The sequence below is a fragment of the Bombina bombina genome, chromosome 3, assembly GCF_027579735.1.
Source record: "Bombina bombina isolate aBomBom1 chromosome 3, aBomBom1.pri, whole genome shotgun sequence".
Classification (NCBI taxonomy): Eukaryota; Metazoa; Chordata; class Amphibia; order Anura; family Bombinatoridae; genus Bombina; species Bombina bombina.
Genome location: NC_069501.1, coordinates 186,918,182 through 186,935,492, shown reverse-complemented (window position 1 = coordinate 186,935,492; position 17,311 = coordinate 186,918,182). Strand labels below are relative to the sequence as shown.

The following is a 17,311-nucleotide window of genomic DNA, read 5'->3' as shown; positions in this document are numbered from 1 at the left end:
TTGAACCTTTACATTCCATAGATATTAAGTTGTTATCTTGGAAAGTTTTGTTTTTGGTTGCTATTTCTTCTGCTAGAAGAGTTTCTGAGTTATCTGCTCTGCAGTGTACTCCGTCCTATCTGGTGTTCCATTCAGATAAGGTTGTTTTGCGTACTAAGCCTGGTTTTCTTCCAAAGGTTGTTTCCAACAAAAATATTAACCAGGAGATAGTTGTACCTTCTTTGTGTCCGAATCCAGTTTCAAAGAAGGAACGTTTGTTACACAATTTAGATGTAGTCCGTGCTCTAAAATTCTATTTAGAAGCTACAAAAGAGTTCAGACAAACATCTTCTCTGTTTGTCGTCTATTCTGGTAAAAGGAGAGGTCAAAAAGCGACTTCTACCTCTCTTTCCTTTTGGCTTAAAAGCATCATCCGATTGGCTTACGAGACTGCCGGACGGCAGCCTCCTGAAAGAATCACGGCTCACTCTACTAGGGCTGTGGCTTCCACATGGGCCTTCAAGAACGAGGCTTCTGTTGATCAGATATGTAAGGCAGCGACTTGGTCTTCACTGCACACTTTTGCCAAATTTTACAACTTTGATACTTTTGCTTCTTCGGAGGCTATTTTTGGGAGAAAGGTTTTGCAAGCCGTGGTGCCTTCTGTTTAGGTAACCTGATTTGCTCCCTCCCTTCATCCGTGTCCTAAAGCTTTGGTATTGGTTCCCACAAGTAAGGATGACGCCATGGACCGGACACACCAATGTTGGAGAAAACAGAATTTATGCTTACCTGATAAATTACTTTCTCCAACGGTGTGTCCGGTCCACGGCCCGCCCTGGTTTTTTAATCAGTTATTTTCTCTAACTACAGTCACCACGGCACCCTATAGTTTCTCCTGTTTTTTCCTCCTGTCCGTCGGTCGAATGACTGGGGTGGGCGGAGCCTAGGAGGGACTATATGGACAGCTTTTGCTGGGACTCTTTGCCATTTCCTGTTGGGGAAGAGATATTTCCCACAAGTAAGGATGACGCCGTGGACCGGACACACCGTTGGAGAAAGTAATTTATCAGGTAAGCATAAATTCTGTTTTTTATAAACTTTAGTCACCTCTGCACCTTGTTAGTTCTTTCCCTTTCTCTTCCTATACCTTTGGTCGAATGACTGGGGGAGGAGTTAAGGGAGGAGCTATATAGCAGCTCTGCTGTGGTGCTCTTTGCTACTTCCTGTTAGCAGGAGGAATATATCCCACAAGTAAAGGATGAAACCCGTGGACTTGGTATATCGTAAAAGAAATTAATTTATCAGTTAAGCATAAATTTCCTTTTTTACTGCTATTTAGGGCTACACGATTAATTGCATGATGCAATTAATCATGATTTTAAATCGCCGTGATTTTAAATCGCGGGAGTATGCGATTTTTTTGATTAAAAAAAATTCTCCCATGTGGCTGACTGTACTGCATTGAGGATTTTTTTTGTAATAAAAAAAATTGCATACTGCCACAATTTAAAATCGTGATTAATCACATCATACGATTAATCGTGCAGCCATAGTACATACCCTAAGTTTCAGACTGCAGACATCCCTGTAAGGGACTTTCCCTCCTCTTCACTCTCCTGCATGTGCTCTGCTTTTAGACATAGATTGATCGGCTGCTACTGAGATCACAAACAGAACACGTTTTTATATAAAAAAAAAGCATACTCCCGCGATTTGAAATTGTGGCGATTTTAAAATCTCAATTAATCGCATCATGCAATTAATCGTGCAGACCTACCAGTGCTATGTCCTTTCATATTAGGAGCTGTCGTCATGTCAGACAGCAGAGCAGGTAAGTGCTGTTTTCCTTCCTATGGGGAGAGGGGCACTTCAGAATACCTGTTTTATTTAATGTAAGGGACGGATAATGCACTCATGGGATGGGTGTTATTACTTGACATGCTCGCAGGCACAGGTTATAGAGACATGCGAGACTCGAGGCTAATTTTTTTTTTTTAAATAGTGTGTTTTTTAGCTGCACTGTTTATTATTAAACGGTTTGTTATCTGCTTCAGTTTGCGGGCAGGTTTTAACCACGCCCACCTCCTTGTTCAGACCACAAGAGCGTTTTCGCGCCTTCTGACGTCTGTGACGTCATTGGGCCTGCGCATTTCGGCTCTGTGTGAATTCTTACTGCGTAGTAAGGAGCACTTTAAGAGCGCAAGTGATACGTTGCAGGGTTGATCCGCTTCAAGTGGTGGTAAGAGCACCTCGGTATACTGAGGTGCAGAGGGAGGTTTTTCTCCAACATAGGTGTGTCCGGTCCACGGCGTCATCCTTACTTGTGGGATATTCTCTTCCCCAACAGGAAATGGCAAAGAGCCCAGCAAAGCTGGTCACATGATCCCTCCTAGGCTCCGCCTACCCCAGTCATTCTCTTTGCCGTTGTACAGGCAACATCTCCACGTAGATGGCTTAGAGTTTTTTAGTGTTTAACTGTAGTTTTTATTATTCAATCAAGAGTTTGTTATTTTAAAATAGTGCTGGTATGTACTATTTACTCAGAAACAGAAAAGAGATGAAGATTTCTGTTTGTATGAGGAAAATGATTTTAGCACCGTAACTAAAATCCATGGCTGTTCCACACAGGACTGTTGAGAGCAATTAACTTCAGTTGGGGGAACAGTGTGCAGTCTCTTACTGCTTGAGGTATGACACATTCTAACAAGACGATGTAATGCTGGAAGCTGTCATTTTCCCTATGGGATCCGGTAAGCCATGTTTATTAAGATAGTAAATAAGGGCTTCACAAGGGCTTATTAAGACTGTAGACTTTTTCTGGGCTAAATCGATTCATTATTAACACATATTTAGCCTTGAGGAATCATTTATTCTGGGTATTTTGATATGATTATATCGGCAGGCACTGTTTTAGACACCTTATTCTTTAGGGGCTTTCCCTAATCATAGTCAGAGCCTCATTTTCGCGCCGGTATGGCGCACTTGTTTTTGAGGACAGCATGGCATGCAGCTGCATGTGTGTGGAGCTCTGATACATAGAAAAGTCTTTCTGAAGGCATCATTTGGTATCGTATTCCCCTTTGGGCTTGGTTGGGTCTCAGCAAAGCAGATTCCAGGGACTGTAAAGGGGTTAAATATAAAAACGGCTCCGGTTCCGTTATTTTAAGGGTTAAAGCTTCCAAATTTGGTGTGCAATACTTTTAAGGCTTTAAGACACTGTGGTGAAATTTTGGTGAATTTTGAACAATTCCTTCATACTTTTTCGCAATTGCAATAATAAAGTGTGTTTAGTTTAAAATTTAAAGTGACAGTAACGGTTTTATTTTAAAACGTTTTTTGTGCTTTGTTATCAAGTTTATGCCTGTTTAACATGTCTGAACTACCAGATAGATTGTGTTCTGACTGTGGGGAAACCAAGGTTCCTTCTCATTTAACTATATGTATTTTATGTCATAAAAATTTTTTTAGTAAAAATGATGCCCAAGATGATTCCTCAAGTGAGGGGAGTAAGCATGGTACTGCATCATCCCCTCCTTCGTCTACACCAGTCTTGCCCATACAGGAGGCCCCTAGTACATCTAGTGCGCCAATACTCCTTACTATGCAACATTTAACGGCTGTAATGGATAATTCTATCAAAAACATTTTAGCCAATATGCCCACTTATCAGCGAAAGCGCGACTGCTCTGTTTTAGAAAATTCTGTAGAGCATGAGAACGCTGATGATATGGTTTCTGAAGGGCCCCTACACCAGTCTGAGGGGGCCAGGGAGGTTTTGTCTGAGGGAGAAATTTCAGATTCAGGAAACATTTCTCAACAAGCTGAACCTGATGTGATTACTTTTAAATTTAAGTTGGAACATCTCCGCGCTCTGCTTAAGGAGGTGTTATCCAATTTGGATGATTGTGATTATCTGGTCATTCCAGAACCACTATGTAAAATGGAAAAGTTCTTAGAGGCCCCGGGGCCCCCCGAAGCTTTTCCTATATCCAAGCGGGTGGCGTACATTGTTAGTAAAGAATGGGACAGGCCCGGTATACCTTTAGTACCTCCCCCCATATTTATAAAATTGTTTTCCTATAGTCGACCCCAGAAAGGACTGATGGCAGACAGTCCCCAAGGTCGAGGGGGCGGTTTCTACTCTACACAAGCGCGCCACTATACCCATAGAAGATAGTTGTGCTTTCCAAGATCCTATGGATAAAAAATTAGAAGGTCTGCTAAAGATGTTTGTTCAGCAAGGTTCCCTTCTACAACCAATTGCATGCATTGTCCCTGTCACTGCAGCCGCGTGTTTCTAGTTTGATGAGCTAGGAAAGGCGATTATTAGTAATTCTTCTTCTTATGAGGAGATTATGGACAGAATTCGTGCTCTTAAATTGGCTAATTCTTTCACCCTAGACGCCACCTTGCAATTGGCTAGGTTAGCGGCGAAAAAATTCTGGGTTTGCTATTGTGGCGCAGAGCGCTTTGGTTAAAATCTTGGGCAGCGGATGCGTCTTCCAAGAACAAATTGCTTGACATTCCTTTCAAGGGGAAAACACTCTTTGGCCCTGACTTGAAAGAGATTATCTCTGATATCACTGGGGGCAAGGGCCACGCCCTTCCTCAGGATAGGTCTTTTCAAGACCAAAAATAAACCTAAGTTTCGTCCCTTTCGCAGAAACGGATCAGCCCCAAGGGCTACGTCCTCTAAGCAGGAAGGTAATACTTCTCAAGCCAATCCAGCCTGGAGACCTATGCCAGGCTGGAGCAAAGGAAAGCAGGCCAGGAAACCTGCCACTGCTACCAAGACAGCATGAAATGCGGGCCCCCGATCCGGGACCGGATCTGGTGGGGGGCAGACTCTCTCTCTTCGCTCAGGCTTGGGAAAGAGATGTTCTGGATCCTTGGGCGCTAGAAATAGTCTCCCAAGGTTATTCTCTGGAGTTCAAGGGGCTTCCTCCAAGGGGGAGGTTCCACAGGTCTCAGTTGTCTTCAGACCACATAAGAAGACAGGCATTCTTACATTGGGTAGAAGACCTGCTAAAAATGGGAGTGATTCATCCTGTTCCATTAGGAGAACAAGGGATGGGGTTCTACTCCAATCTGTTCATAGTTCCCAAAAAAGAGGGAACGTTCAGACCAATCTTAGATCTCAAGATCTTGAACAAGTTTCTCAAGGTTCCATCGTTCAAGATGGAAACCATTCGAACACTTCTTCCTTCCATCCAGGAAGGTCAATTCATGACCAAGGTGGATTTCAAGGATGCGTATCTACATATTCCTATCCACAAGGAACATCATCGGTTCCTAAGGTTTGCATTCCTGGACAAGCATTTCCAGTTCGTGGCATTTTCTTTCGGATTAGCCACTGCTCCTAGGATTTTCTCATAGGTACTAGGGTCCCTTCTGGCGGTGCTAAGACCAAGGGGCATTGCTGTAGTACCTTACTTGGACGACATTCTGATTCGAGCGTCGTCCCTTCCTCAAGTAAAGGCTCACACGGACATTGTCCTGGCCTTTCTCAGATCTCACGGATGGAAAGTGAACGTGGAAAAGAGTTCTCTATCTCCGTCAACGAGGGTTCCCTTCTTGGGAACTATAATAGACTCCTTAGAAATGAGGATTTTTCGGACAGAAGCCAGAAAAACAAAACTTCTAGACTCTTGTCGGATACTTCATTCCGTTCCTCTTCCTTCCATAGCGCAGTGCATGGAAGTGATAGGTTTGATGGTAGCGGCAATGGACATAGTTCCTTTTGTGCGCATTCATCTAAGACCATTACAACTGTTCATGCTCAGTCAGTGGAATGGGGACTATTCAGACTTGTCTCCGAAGATACAAGCAAATCAGAGGACCAGAGACTCATTCCGTTGGTGGCTGTCCCTGGACAACCTGTCACAAGGGATGACCTTCCGCAGACCAGAGTGGGTCATTGTCACGACCGACGCCAGTCTGATGGGCTGGGGCGCGGTCTGGGGATCCCTGAAAGCTCAGGGTCTTTGGTCTCGGGTAGAATCTCTTCTACCGATAAATATTCTGGAACTGAGAGCGATATTCAATGCTCTCAAAGCTTGGCCTCAGCTAGCGAGGGCCAAGTTCATACATCAACCATCAGGGGGGAACAAGGAGTTCCCTAGCGATGGAAGAAGTGACCAAAATCATTCTATGGGCGGAGTCTCACTCCTGCCACCTGTCTGCTATCCACATCCCAGGAGTGGAAAATTGGGAAGCGGATTTTCTGAGTCGTCAGACATTGCATCCGGGGGAGTGGGAACTCCATCCGGAAATCTTTGCCCAAGTCACTCAACCGTGGGGCATTCCAGACATGGATCTGATGGCCTCTCGTCTGAACTTCAGAGTTCCTTACTACGGGTACAGATCCAGGGATCCCAAGGCGGCTCTAGTGGATGCACTAGTAGCACCTTGGACCTTCAAACTAGCTTATGTGTTCCCGCCGTTTCCTCTCATCCCCAGGCTGGTAGCCAGGATCAATCAGGAGAGGGCGTCGGTGATTTTGATAGCTCCTGCGTGGCCACGCAGGACTTGGTATGCAGATCTGGTGAATATGTCATCGGCTCCACCATGGAAGCTACCTTTGAGAGACCTTCTTGTTCTAGGTCCGTTCGACCCACTCCAGCTGACTGCTTGGAGATTGAACGCTTGATCTTATCAAAGCGAGGGTTCTCAGATTCTGTTATTAATACTCTTGTTCAGGCCTGAAAGCCTGTAACCAGAAAAATTACCACATAATTTGGTATATCTGTTGGTGTGAATCTGCAGGATTCCCTTGGGACAAGGTTAAGATTCCTAAGAGTCTATCCTTCCTTCGAGAAGGATTGGAAAAAGGATTATCTGCAAGTTCCTTGATGGGACAGATTTCTGCCTTGTCTGTGTTACTTCACAAAAAGCTGGCAGCTGTGCCAGATGTTCTAGCCTTTGTTCAGGCTCTGGTTAGAATCAAGCCTGTTTACAAAATTTTGACTCCTCCTTGGAGTCTCAACCTAGTTCTTTCAGTTCTTCAGGGGGTTCCGTTTGAACCCTTACATTCCGTTGATATTAAGTTATTATCTTGGAAAGTTTTGTTTTTGGTTGCAATTTCTTCTGCTAGAAGAGTTTCAGAATTATCTGCTCTGCAGTGTTCTTCTCCTTATCTGGTGTTCCATGCAGATAAGGTGGTTTTGCGTACTAAACCTGGTTTTCTTCCAAAAGTTGTTTCTAACAAAAACATTAACCAGGAGATAGTTGTGCCAGTTTCAAAGAAGGAACGTTTGTTGCACAACTTGGATGTAGTTCGTGCTCTCAAATTTTACTTAGCAGCTACTAAGGATTTCAGACAAACTTTGTCTTTGTTTGTTGTTTATTCTGGTAAACGGAGAGGTCAAAAAGCAACTTCTACCTCTCTCTCCTTCTGGATTAAAAGCATTATCCGATTGGCTTATGAGACTGCCGGACGGCAGCCTCCTGAAAGAATCACAGCTCACTCCACTAGGGCTGTGGCTTCCACATGGGCCTTCAAGAACGAGGCTTCTGTTGATCAGATATGTAAGGCAGCGACTTGGTCTTCACTGCACACTTTTTCTAAATTTTACAAATTTGATACTTTTGCTTCTTCTGAGGCTATTTTTGGGAGAAAGGTTTTGCAAGCCGTGGTGCCTTCCAGTTAGGTGACCTGATTTGCTCCCTCCCTTCATCCGTGTCCTAAAGCTTTGGTATTGGTTCCCACAAGTAAGGATGACGCCGTGGACCGGACACACCTATGTTGGAGAAAACAGAATTTATGTTTACCTGATAAATTACTTTCTCCAACGGTGTGTCCGGTCCACGGCCCGCCCTGGTTTTTTTTTTTTAATCAGGTCTGATAATTTATTTTCTTTAACTACAGTCACCACGGTAACATATGGTTTCTCCTATGCAAATATTCCTCCTTAACGTCGGTCGAATGACTGGGGTAGGCGGAGCCTAGGAGGGATCATGTGACCAGCTTTGCTGGGCTCTTTGCCATTTCCTGTTGGGGAAGAGAATATCCCACAAGTAAGGATGACGCCGTGGACCGGACACACCGTTGGAGAAAGTAATTTATCAGGTAAACATAAATTCTGTTTTTTCTGAGGTCATTTTATTAAAAGTGTTTATTAAAGACTTATTCTTTTGAATTGTTTAATTCTTGTTGTATATTAAACGCTAGAGAGTTTGAATAGAAGATAATACCAGTCATGTCTGATATGAATTCCACTCATTTCAATGCCTTCTTTTTCAAATAAAGATAGCAAGTGAACAAAGAAAAATTGATAATAGGAGCAAATTAAAAAGTTGCTTAAAATTGCATGCTCTGTCAGAATCACAAAAGAAAAAAATTGGGTTCAGTGTCCCTTTAACTCCCAGTGGAGCATTTTTAAAGGCAGATATTGCTGCACAGGTGTCCTCAGCGATATCTGCAGCCTTAGCCGAGTTTCCCAGATTTTCAGGGAAGCGCAAGAGGAAATCTAAGGTTTCAGAATCTAGGGATTCTGTTTCTAACGCTGACCCTCAGGTTCCTTTAAGATCGGAGCATGAGGAGAATTCTCGCTCAGAGGGTGATATTTCAGATTCAGACAGTATAATGCCCTTCTCTGATAGTGAAGGTTCTTCCTTCAGGTTTAAGCTAGAACACCTCCGGGTGTTACTAAGGAAGGTTTTAGCTACTTTGGAAGATTCTGATTCTCAGGCAGTAGTAATGCCTAAGAAGTCCAATAAACTTAATAGTCTCTTTGATGTTCCTTCCTCTTCTGAAGTTTTTTCCGGTCCCAGATGGGGCTAAGGTAATCATAGCGCAAGAGTGGGAGAAACCAGGAGTGGTTTTTAATCCGTCTCCAGTGTTAAAGAAAATGTTTCCAGTAGATTCTACCATTACGGAGGTTTGGTCTTTGGTACCCAAGGTAGAGGGTGCCATTTCCACTATAGCCATTATAGTGACTATACCTATTGAGGATAGTTGTGCCTTCAAGGATCCTATGGATAAAAAGATGGGGGCTTATCTTAAGAAGATCTATGCACATATTGGTCTCCAATGACAACCAGTGGTCTGTATTGCTACGTGACTAGTGCTGCCTCATACTGGTTTGAGGCATTAACAGATTCTCTACAGGAGGAAACGCCTCATGACGAGATTCAGGACAGAATCTCAGCTCTCAGGTTTGCCAATTCCTATATTGCTTATGCGGTTCTCCAGGTCCTTAGATTTGGTGTTAAGGCTTTTGCTGTTTTGGCCAGACAGGCTTTATGGTTGAAGTCTTGGTCAGCTGATGTTTCATCTAAGGCTAAACGGATGGCTCTTCCTTACAAGGGGAAGAACTTATTTGTAATTTTCGTTCCTTTCGCAACTTTAGAGGAAAGTCCTCCTCATCTTCGTCCAAGCAAGATAATAACAAGCCAGCCTGGAAACCGACTCAGTCCTGGAGTAAGAGTAAGCAGGCCAAAAAGCCTGCTACAGACTCGAAGTCTGCATGAAGGTGTTGCCCCCAATCCAGGCCTGGATCTAGTGGGAGGCAGACTCTCTCAGTTCGCTCAAGTCTTGTTAAGGGACGTTCCAGACCCATGGGCGGTGAAAATTGTGTCTCAGAGCTACAGGTTAGAATTCAAGGGTTGTCACCCCAGGGGTAGGTTTCACCTTTCCAGTTTATCTGCAGACCAGATAAAGAGAGAGGCGTTCTTGAGGTGTATCGAAGACATCTTTTTTCCGGTTCCAATGTTGGAACAGGGTCTTGGTTTTTATTCAAACCTGTTCGTGGTTCCCAAAAAAGAGGGAACCTTCTGCCTGATTCTAGACTTAAAATGTCTAAACAAATTCCTCAAGGTTCCATCGTTCAAGATGGAAACCATTCGGACAATTCTTCCTTTTATCCAAGCGGGTCAGTATATGACGACCATAGATTTTAAGGGCGCTTACTTACATGTTCCCATCTACAGGGATCATCACAAGTTTCTGAGATTTGCATTTCTGGATCTTCACTTTCAGTTTGTGGCCTTGCCTTTCAGCCTGGCCACAGATCCCAAAATGTTCTCAAAGGTTCTAGGGGCCCTTCTAGCGGTGGTCCGGTCAAGGGGGATAGCAGTGGCCCTCCTATTTGGACGACATTCTAATTCTGGCTCCCTCCTTTCCAAAGGTGGCATCTCACACGGAGATGTTACCCTCCTTCCTCCGGTTCCACGGGTGGAAGGTAAATGTGGAAAAGAGTTCTATGGTTCCAGCAACAAGTGTTGTGTTCTTAGGGACGATTATAGACTCTGTTCTGATAAAGATATTCCTGACGGAGACCAGAACAGTCAAGCTCCTATCGGCTTGTCGAGTCCTTCAGGAGACACTTCGTCCTTCAGTTGCTCAGTGTATGGAAGTATTGGACTGATGGTGGCAGCCATGAACATCGTGCCATTTGCTCGTTTTCATCTGAGAGCTTTACAGTTATGCATGCTCTATCAGTGGAATGGAGATTATCTGGATCCTCTTCATTGGTGGCTTTCTCAGGAGCAACTGTCCCGGGGCACTTGCTTTCAGAGACCATCTTGGGTGATAGTAACTACAGACGCCAGCCTGGTGGGCTGGGGGGCAGTCTGGAAATCCCTCAAAGCTCAGGGTCTTTGGACTCAGGAGGAGTCCAAACTACCGATCAACATTCTGGAGTTGAGAGCAATTTACAATGCGCTTTTAGCTTGGCCTCAGTTGGTCTCGAAACCAGTTTATCAGATTTCAATCAGAAAACATAACATCAGTAGCGTACATCACCATCAGGGGGGAACACGAAGTTCCCTAGCGATGAGGGAGGTGTCTCGGATCATTCAGTGGGCGGAAGACCGCTGTTGTTGTCTGTCAGCCATCCACATCCTGGGAGTAGACAACTGGGAAGCGGATTTTCTAAGCAAGCAGACTTTCCATCCAGGGGAATTGGAACCCCATTCGGAAGTGTTCTCCAAACTGGTATCCAGAGGGTGGATGCTGGAGTTGGATCTTATGGCGTCCCGCCAAAATGCAAAGCTTCCAAGGTATCGTTCCAGGTCAAGGGATCCTCTGGCCTTTCTAATAGATGCCCTGGTAGTTCCGTGGGACTTCCAGTTGGCTTATCTTTTTCCTCCGTTTGTCCTCCTGTTTCGCGTGATTGCCTGCATAAGCCAGGAACAAGCATCAGTGATTCTAATCGCCCCAGCTTGGCCTCTGAGAATCTGGGATGCAGATCTAGTGGAGCTGTCAACTCTACCTCCATGGAAGCTTTCCCTGAGGAAGGACCTTCTTCTTCAGGGGCCTTTTCTTCATCCAAATCTCGTTTCTCTGAAGCTGACTGCTTGGAGATTGAACGCTTGATTCTATCTAAGCGAGGTTTTTCAGAGTCAGTGATTGAGACACTAATTCAGACCCGTAAGCCGGTCACTAGAAGATTTACCATAAGATATGGAGGAAATATCTTTTTGGTGTGAAGCTAAGGGATATTCTTGGAGTAAGGTTAGGATCCAAAGAATATTATCCTTTCTTCAGGAGGGTCTGGATAAAGGCTTGTCTGTTAGTATCCTGAATGGTCAAATTTCGGCCTTATCAGTCCTTTTACACAAACGTTTTGCAGATGTGCCAGACGTTCAGTCTTTTTGTCAGGCCTTAGTCAGAATTAGGCCGGTGTTTAAGGTGATTGCGCCTCCTTGGAGCCTTAATCTTCTGCTTAAGGTTTTACAACGGCGTCCGTTGAGCCAATGCATTCCTTTGGCATTAACTTTTTGTCTTGGAAAGTTTTGTTCTTGTTGGCTATTTCTTCTGCTCAGAGAGTATCTGAACTCTTCGCTTTACAGTTTGATTCTCCTTATCTAATTTTTCATGCTGTTAAGGTTGTTCTTCGTACTAAGTTGGGATTCCTTCCCAAGGTTGTATCTACTAAGAATATTAATCAGGAAATTGTTGTTCCTTCCCTGTGTCCGAAGTCGTCTTCAGACAAGGAGCGCTTGCATAATCTGGATGTGGTTTGCGCTCTTAAGTTTTACTTGGAAGCGACTGAAGACTTTCGGAAGTCTTCAGCTTTATTTGTTCATTTTTCTGGGAAGTATAGAGGTCAGAGAGCGTCTGCCTCTACTCTAGCTCTTTGGTTAAGGAGTGTGATCCGCAGGGCTTATGAATCCTCTGGGAAACAGCCTCTAGAGAAGATTAAGGCTCATTCCACCATAGCCATAGCCTCTTCTTGGGCTTTCAAAAATAAAGCCTCCATGGAGCAGATTTGCAAAGCTGCAACTTGGTCGTCTTTGCATACTTTTTCAAAATGTTAAAGATTTGATACTTTTGCCTCAGCTGAGGCAGCTTTTGGGAGAAAGGTTCTTCAAGAGGGGGTGCCTTCTGTTTAGGCATGCTGGTTTGTTATCCCTCCCTATTCATCTGTGTACTCTAGCTTGGGTATTGCTTCCCAACAGTAATTAAGATGAACACGTGGACTCACCACATCTTTAGAAGAAAACAAAATTAATGCTTACCTGATAAATGTATTTCTTTGAGATGTGGTGAGTCCACGGATCCACCCTTTGTTTTTTGGGTAATTGTTTTAGGTTTTTGACTAAACCTCAGTCACCTCCGCACCTTGTGTTACTTTCCTTTCTCCATTTACTTTCGGTCGAATGTCTGAGGTTTATGGGTAGTTTTTACTGTGGTGCTCTTTGCCTCCTGCTGGCGAGGAGTGGTATTCCCAACAGTAATTAAGATTAACCCATAGACTCACCACATCTCGAAGAAATACATTTATCAGGTAAACATAAATTTTGTTTTTTGTGGCGTCAGCCTTAGAATGAGATATATCGTACTATTATTCGCTGCAGATGTGTATAATTCTCCCTAAGCACTAATACAAGAGAACAATCTCACTCCTGTTCTCTTTACATAAAGTGAATTGTCATCTTGGCTTTGTGTGAGTTGATTTACTAATTAAAAAGTGGACAGGCTAGATGTAGTTATTCTCTATTTGACAGCCTAATTCTAACCTGTTTTGGCGCTAACATTACAGCAAACAGACCCATCTGATTGTGCAGAGAAGATAAGTTCGCTTCTAACGGATCTAGTAAAAAGGCTACAGACAAAAAAGGACATTAGGCCATTTGAAATGGTGCGAGACTTCATGGGAAACAGATTACCACCTTATATGAATGCTGATGCTGGGCACAAAGAAGATGCAACAGGTTTGTTACACAAACAAGATATGATTCTGTTTTGTGCGTAGATTTCCCATTTTGTATTGAAAGAGAAGAATAAAAAGACAACCGATTTAATTAGGCTGTTGAAAAAGGTAAAAAGGCTCCTTTAGGATTTAAGGCACAGTCTGTTTTTGAACAGCAGAAGATAAAGCCTTGTTTTCTGACTACTGTAAGGCAGCAGTGTGGTTGGTATATACCACATATCGTCATGGTGCCCTACAGGTGTCCAATTCTTACTGATTGTGTGACTCTTACTCAGTGATGTATACGATGTTCTTACCTTACGTTACTTCTGTTATCCGTTTTGATGTTTTCAGCGCTCCCAACAGTGCATTGCTGCTCTTGAACCTACTATTCAACAAATTAAAGAGAAATTAAGAGAACAAAGCAAGTTTAAGAATAGAAGTAAATTGGAAAGTTGTTTAAATTTGCATGCACTATCTGAATCATGAAAGTTTCATTTTGACTTTACTGCCCCTTATTGCTTTAAACATTAAATTCCTGCTGGCAAAATAAACAATGAAAGTTCATCGTTTTTTTATTTTTTATTTCTCGAATTCAATATTTTACAGGGAATTAAATGTTGTTTAATATCCATTTACTTTTAAGACACACTTCTATTATCACTTTTATACTACTTTATCTTGGTGTCCTTTGTTGAAAACAATTTGTACATATCCTACACTACTGGGAGGGAGGGAGCTAGCTAGCGGAGAAATACATTTGTCTCTATTCATTGGCTCACCAGACATGTTCAGCTAGCACCCAGTAATGCATTGCTGTTCTTGGGCGGACATAGCAAAGTACTATTCCTAAGGCTTTGCTCAGTTTGCTTTGCTGTGTTTATTCTTCCTAGTTTAATTACCTTATGTTAATCAGTAGGTTTGTATCTCTCAGTACATAGTATAATGTGTAGGGACTTTTATGTTATGTTTCTGTCTTCACAATTATAATTCTTGTTATATAAAACTACTATATGTAAATTGTCTGTTGCTAATATTTTCCATGCTTGGTCCTTTTAAGGAGGAGTGCTGCCTAAGCTTAACAGTACAATCAAACTGAAGTACAAGGATTACACAACACTGTCGGTGCAACATGTTGCAGATTCAGATGTGAGTATTGTGTAAATATGCGCAGACTCCTATGCGTAGGAATATTAAGCAGGTTACATTTTGTTTCTCATTATAAAGATTAACCAATAGATTTTTATCCAAAAATGCAGGAAACACGTTTGTATACAACTGTTGTATTAATGCTTTTTGTCTGACAAACCTCACAACTGTATTGGTGAACCTGATGACGCAACACCCTCTCTCTATTGTGCTTACACTGTGATCCCCAAAGCTGGGGCAGAGTCAGTGTGCTATCGGTGTTGGTGGACAGAAACCTGCCTCCGCAAACTGAAAAGAAAAAAATTACATTTAAGTTAAAATATACTGTATATATATATATATATTTGAAATACCATCTTTGAAATACAACAAAGAAAAACTTTCTCTGTATCCCTAAAGAGCCATAAAACCCACAATTTTTCTTTCATGATTAAAATTTTCTTTGCTCTATTGGTATCTTTTGTTGAAAAGCAGCGACTTAAGGTCAGGAGCGTGCACGTGTCTAGAACACTATATGAAAACAGTTTTACAAGAATGTTACCCATTAAGAACACTAGATGGCAGCACTATTTCCTGCCATGTAATGCTCCAGGCACCTACCTAGGTATCGCTTCAACAAAGAATAACATGGAACTAAGCAAATTTGGTAATAGGAGACTATTGGAAAGTCCATTAATATTAAAGTTGTGCAGTGTATTTTCCGAATTCTTTTTCTTTTTCCAATGAAATTTTTATTGAGGTCCACATTGCACAGTACAGCTTATGCATTTTACTTCGCTTGCTTCACATAAACATAAGGTTTCACAAACATAAACAGGAAAAAGTAAGAGGAAATTAAACATTTCTTACTACCTCGTTTTTACAGAGGTTTTTCTCTTATTATGAGGACAAACATTAAGAAAACAGTCTTAAGTATAATAGGTTAGCCTTTCAAGATTCTCCTGCTAATTGAAATTTTGGGACCTTGTTAGGGGGGAGCCCTAGGCTCCAATCAATTCTAGGGCGATTGCTTTATCAAAGTGTCAAAAAAAATTTGCACCAGGTTGGCGGGCGGGTTAACGGGAAATGGAGGGAACTGAAGTGGAAGGGGGGATAGTGGGGAGGGGAGGAGAGGAAAGTTCATCAAGAACCAGCAGTTCTGCTTATTTAATGTGTTTATTAGTTTATGTTCTTCTACTAGCCGTGAGGGACTCCCTGGGTTCCCATAAAAGGCAGAAATCATTAATCTGATGTCTTTCTCTGAAGACATAGTCTTCCATGGATTTGATGTAGTTTACGCAGTCTACTACTCCTTGCCATTTAGGGGGTTGCTCTTCCAGTTCCTTGCAATTAATAATTTAGCTAAGGTGAGGATATATAATAGTAGATATTGCTTGGGTTTGGGGAGTTTCTCTATTCCTAGATGAAGTACTACAAGAGCTGGGCTTAACATTTCCAGGAGACCTAGATCCTTACAAATTATTCCTACTCTTGACCAATAGCTATCTAGTTTTGGACATGACCACCAAACATGGAGGGGGGTTCCCAGTTCCTCACATCCCCTCCAGCACAGAGGAGAGTGCTCTGAAAGAGTTTCTGAAGTTTTGTGGGCACCAAGTGCCACCTGGTTATAAGCTTAAAATACAGCTCATAAAGTGTAACACAGTGTATTGCTTTTTTAGTATGGCTAATAGCTTTAGTCCAGTCTTCTGGTGAATATGTCAACTGCAGTTCTTTTTCCCATGCCTCCATATGTACCGTTTTAGAAGGGATCAGTTCCTCTATTAAACATTTATAGTGTGTGGAGAGCGGTTTGTAGAGTTTAAAGTTAGTCGCCCCTTTTCTCGTCTCCCAGGGGGTAGGGTTACATAGGTTATCCTCTAGAAAGCCCCAGGAGTTCATCAGGGATCTCAGCCTTAACAGGTTGAACATGAATTTAGGGGCTAGAGTTGGAAGAGTGAGCATGTTTGAGTGGGGTTGTAATTGATTGTCAGTGTAGAAGTCTTGTAGACAAGTTATTTCAGTCTGTACCCACGTATTGATATGAGTGTTCAGGAGTCCCTGCAGTAGTCCATTTATGGAATGCATGGGGGAGGAGTGGGGAGCGATTAATTTATGATGTCTTAATTTAAACCAGGCCAATTGGCACCCCTTTACTATGTCATTAGTGATGTGTATTTTGGACTGTTGACGAGGGTGGAGCCAGAGTAGGTCTGCCAATCCGACATAAAGCAGTAATGAGGCCTGTTCCAGTTCCTTCCATCTAGTAGGTGGGAGATCAGGTCCCCACGTGGTTGTGTGGGATATAATCGTGGCCTCATAGTATGTTTTCATGCTTGGGAGCCCTATCCCTCCTCTCTATTGGGGACTGGAGAATATATGCTGCTACACGGGGTCTTTTGTTGTTCCAGGTATAAGAATTAAATATTGCCTGGAATTTGTGAATCAAGATTGTTGGGACCGGAATTGGAATGCATCTAAACAGGTATGTAAGCTTGGGAAGGATCATCATCTGGAGGGCAGCCACTCTGCCCATCAAAGATATCTCATCATATCTCTTTGAGCCAAGTGCTGACCTAATCTCTTTTAAAAGAACATCATAGTTTTCCTGTATATTTATGGATTTTATGTGGGAGAGGTAGACTCCTAGGTGTCGCACCCCCCCCCCCCCCCCACCGACCATTTAAAGAAGAACAGACTTTGAATATCTCTTTTATCATCTGGTAAAAGATTAATAGAGTATGCCTCAGTCTTTTCCACATTGACTTTATAGTAAGAAATTTCTCCAAAAAGCTCTAGTAGTGATATTAATGGAGGGAGTGAAGTTAGGGGATCCGAGAGAAAGATAATGAGGTAATCCGCGAATAGTGCCAATTTCTGCTCCGTATCGTGCAGCTGGAGACCCTGGATGTCTGTATTTTTCCTATTTGCTGTTCCCAGTGGCTCATTCGCCAGGGCAAACAGTAGTGTGGAGAGAGGGCATCCCTGTCTCATTCCATTTTTGATTGTGATTCTGGGGGAGCAGAATCCCAGTCCTCTGACCACCGCAGAAGGGGCCGTATATA

General features: G+C 42.8%; 1 protein-coding gene across 1 annotated transcript in view; it reads left to right on the top strand.

The window, feature by feature from the left end:
- Window positions 1-17,311, top strand: part of RIOX2 (ribosomal oxygenase 2) — a 231,024-nt gene that overhangs the window by 127,558 nt on the left and 86,155 nt on the right. The window contains exons 7-8 of the mRNA XM_053706047.1: window positions 12,969-13,140; window positions 14,179-14,267. Of these exons, the coding sequence (XP_053562022.1) occupies window positions 12,969-13,140; window positions 14,179-14,267 (261 nt within the window). The remainder of the gene's footprint in view (window positions 1-12,968; window positions 13,141-14,178; window positions 14,268-17,311) is intronic.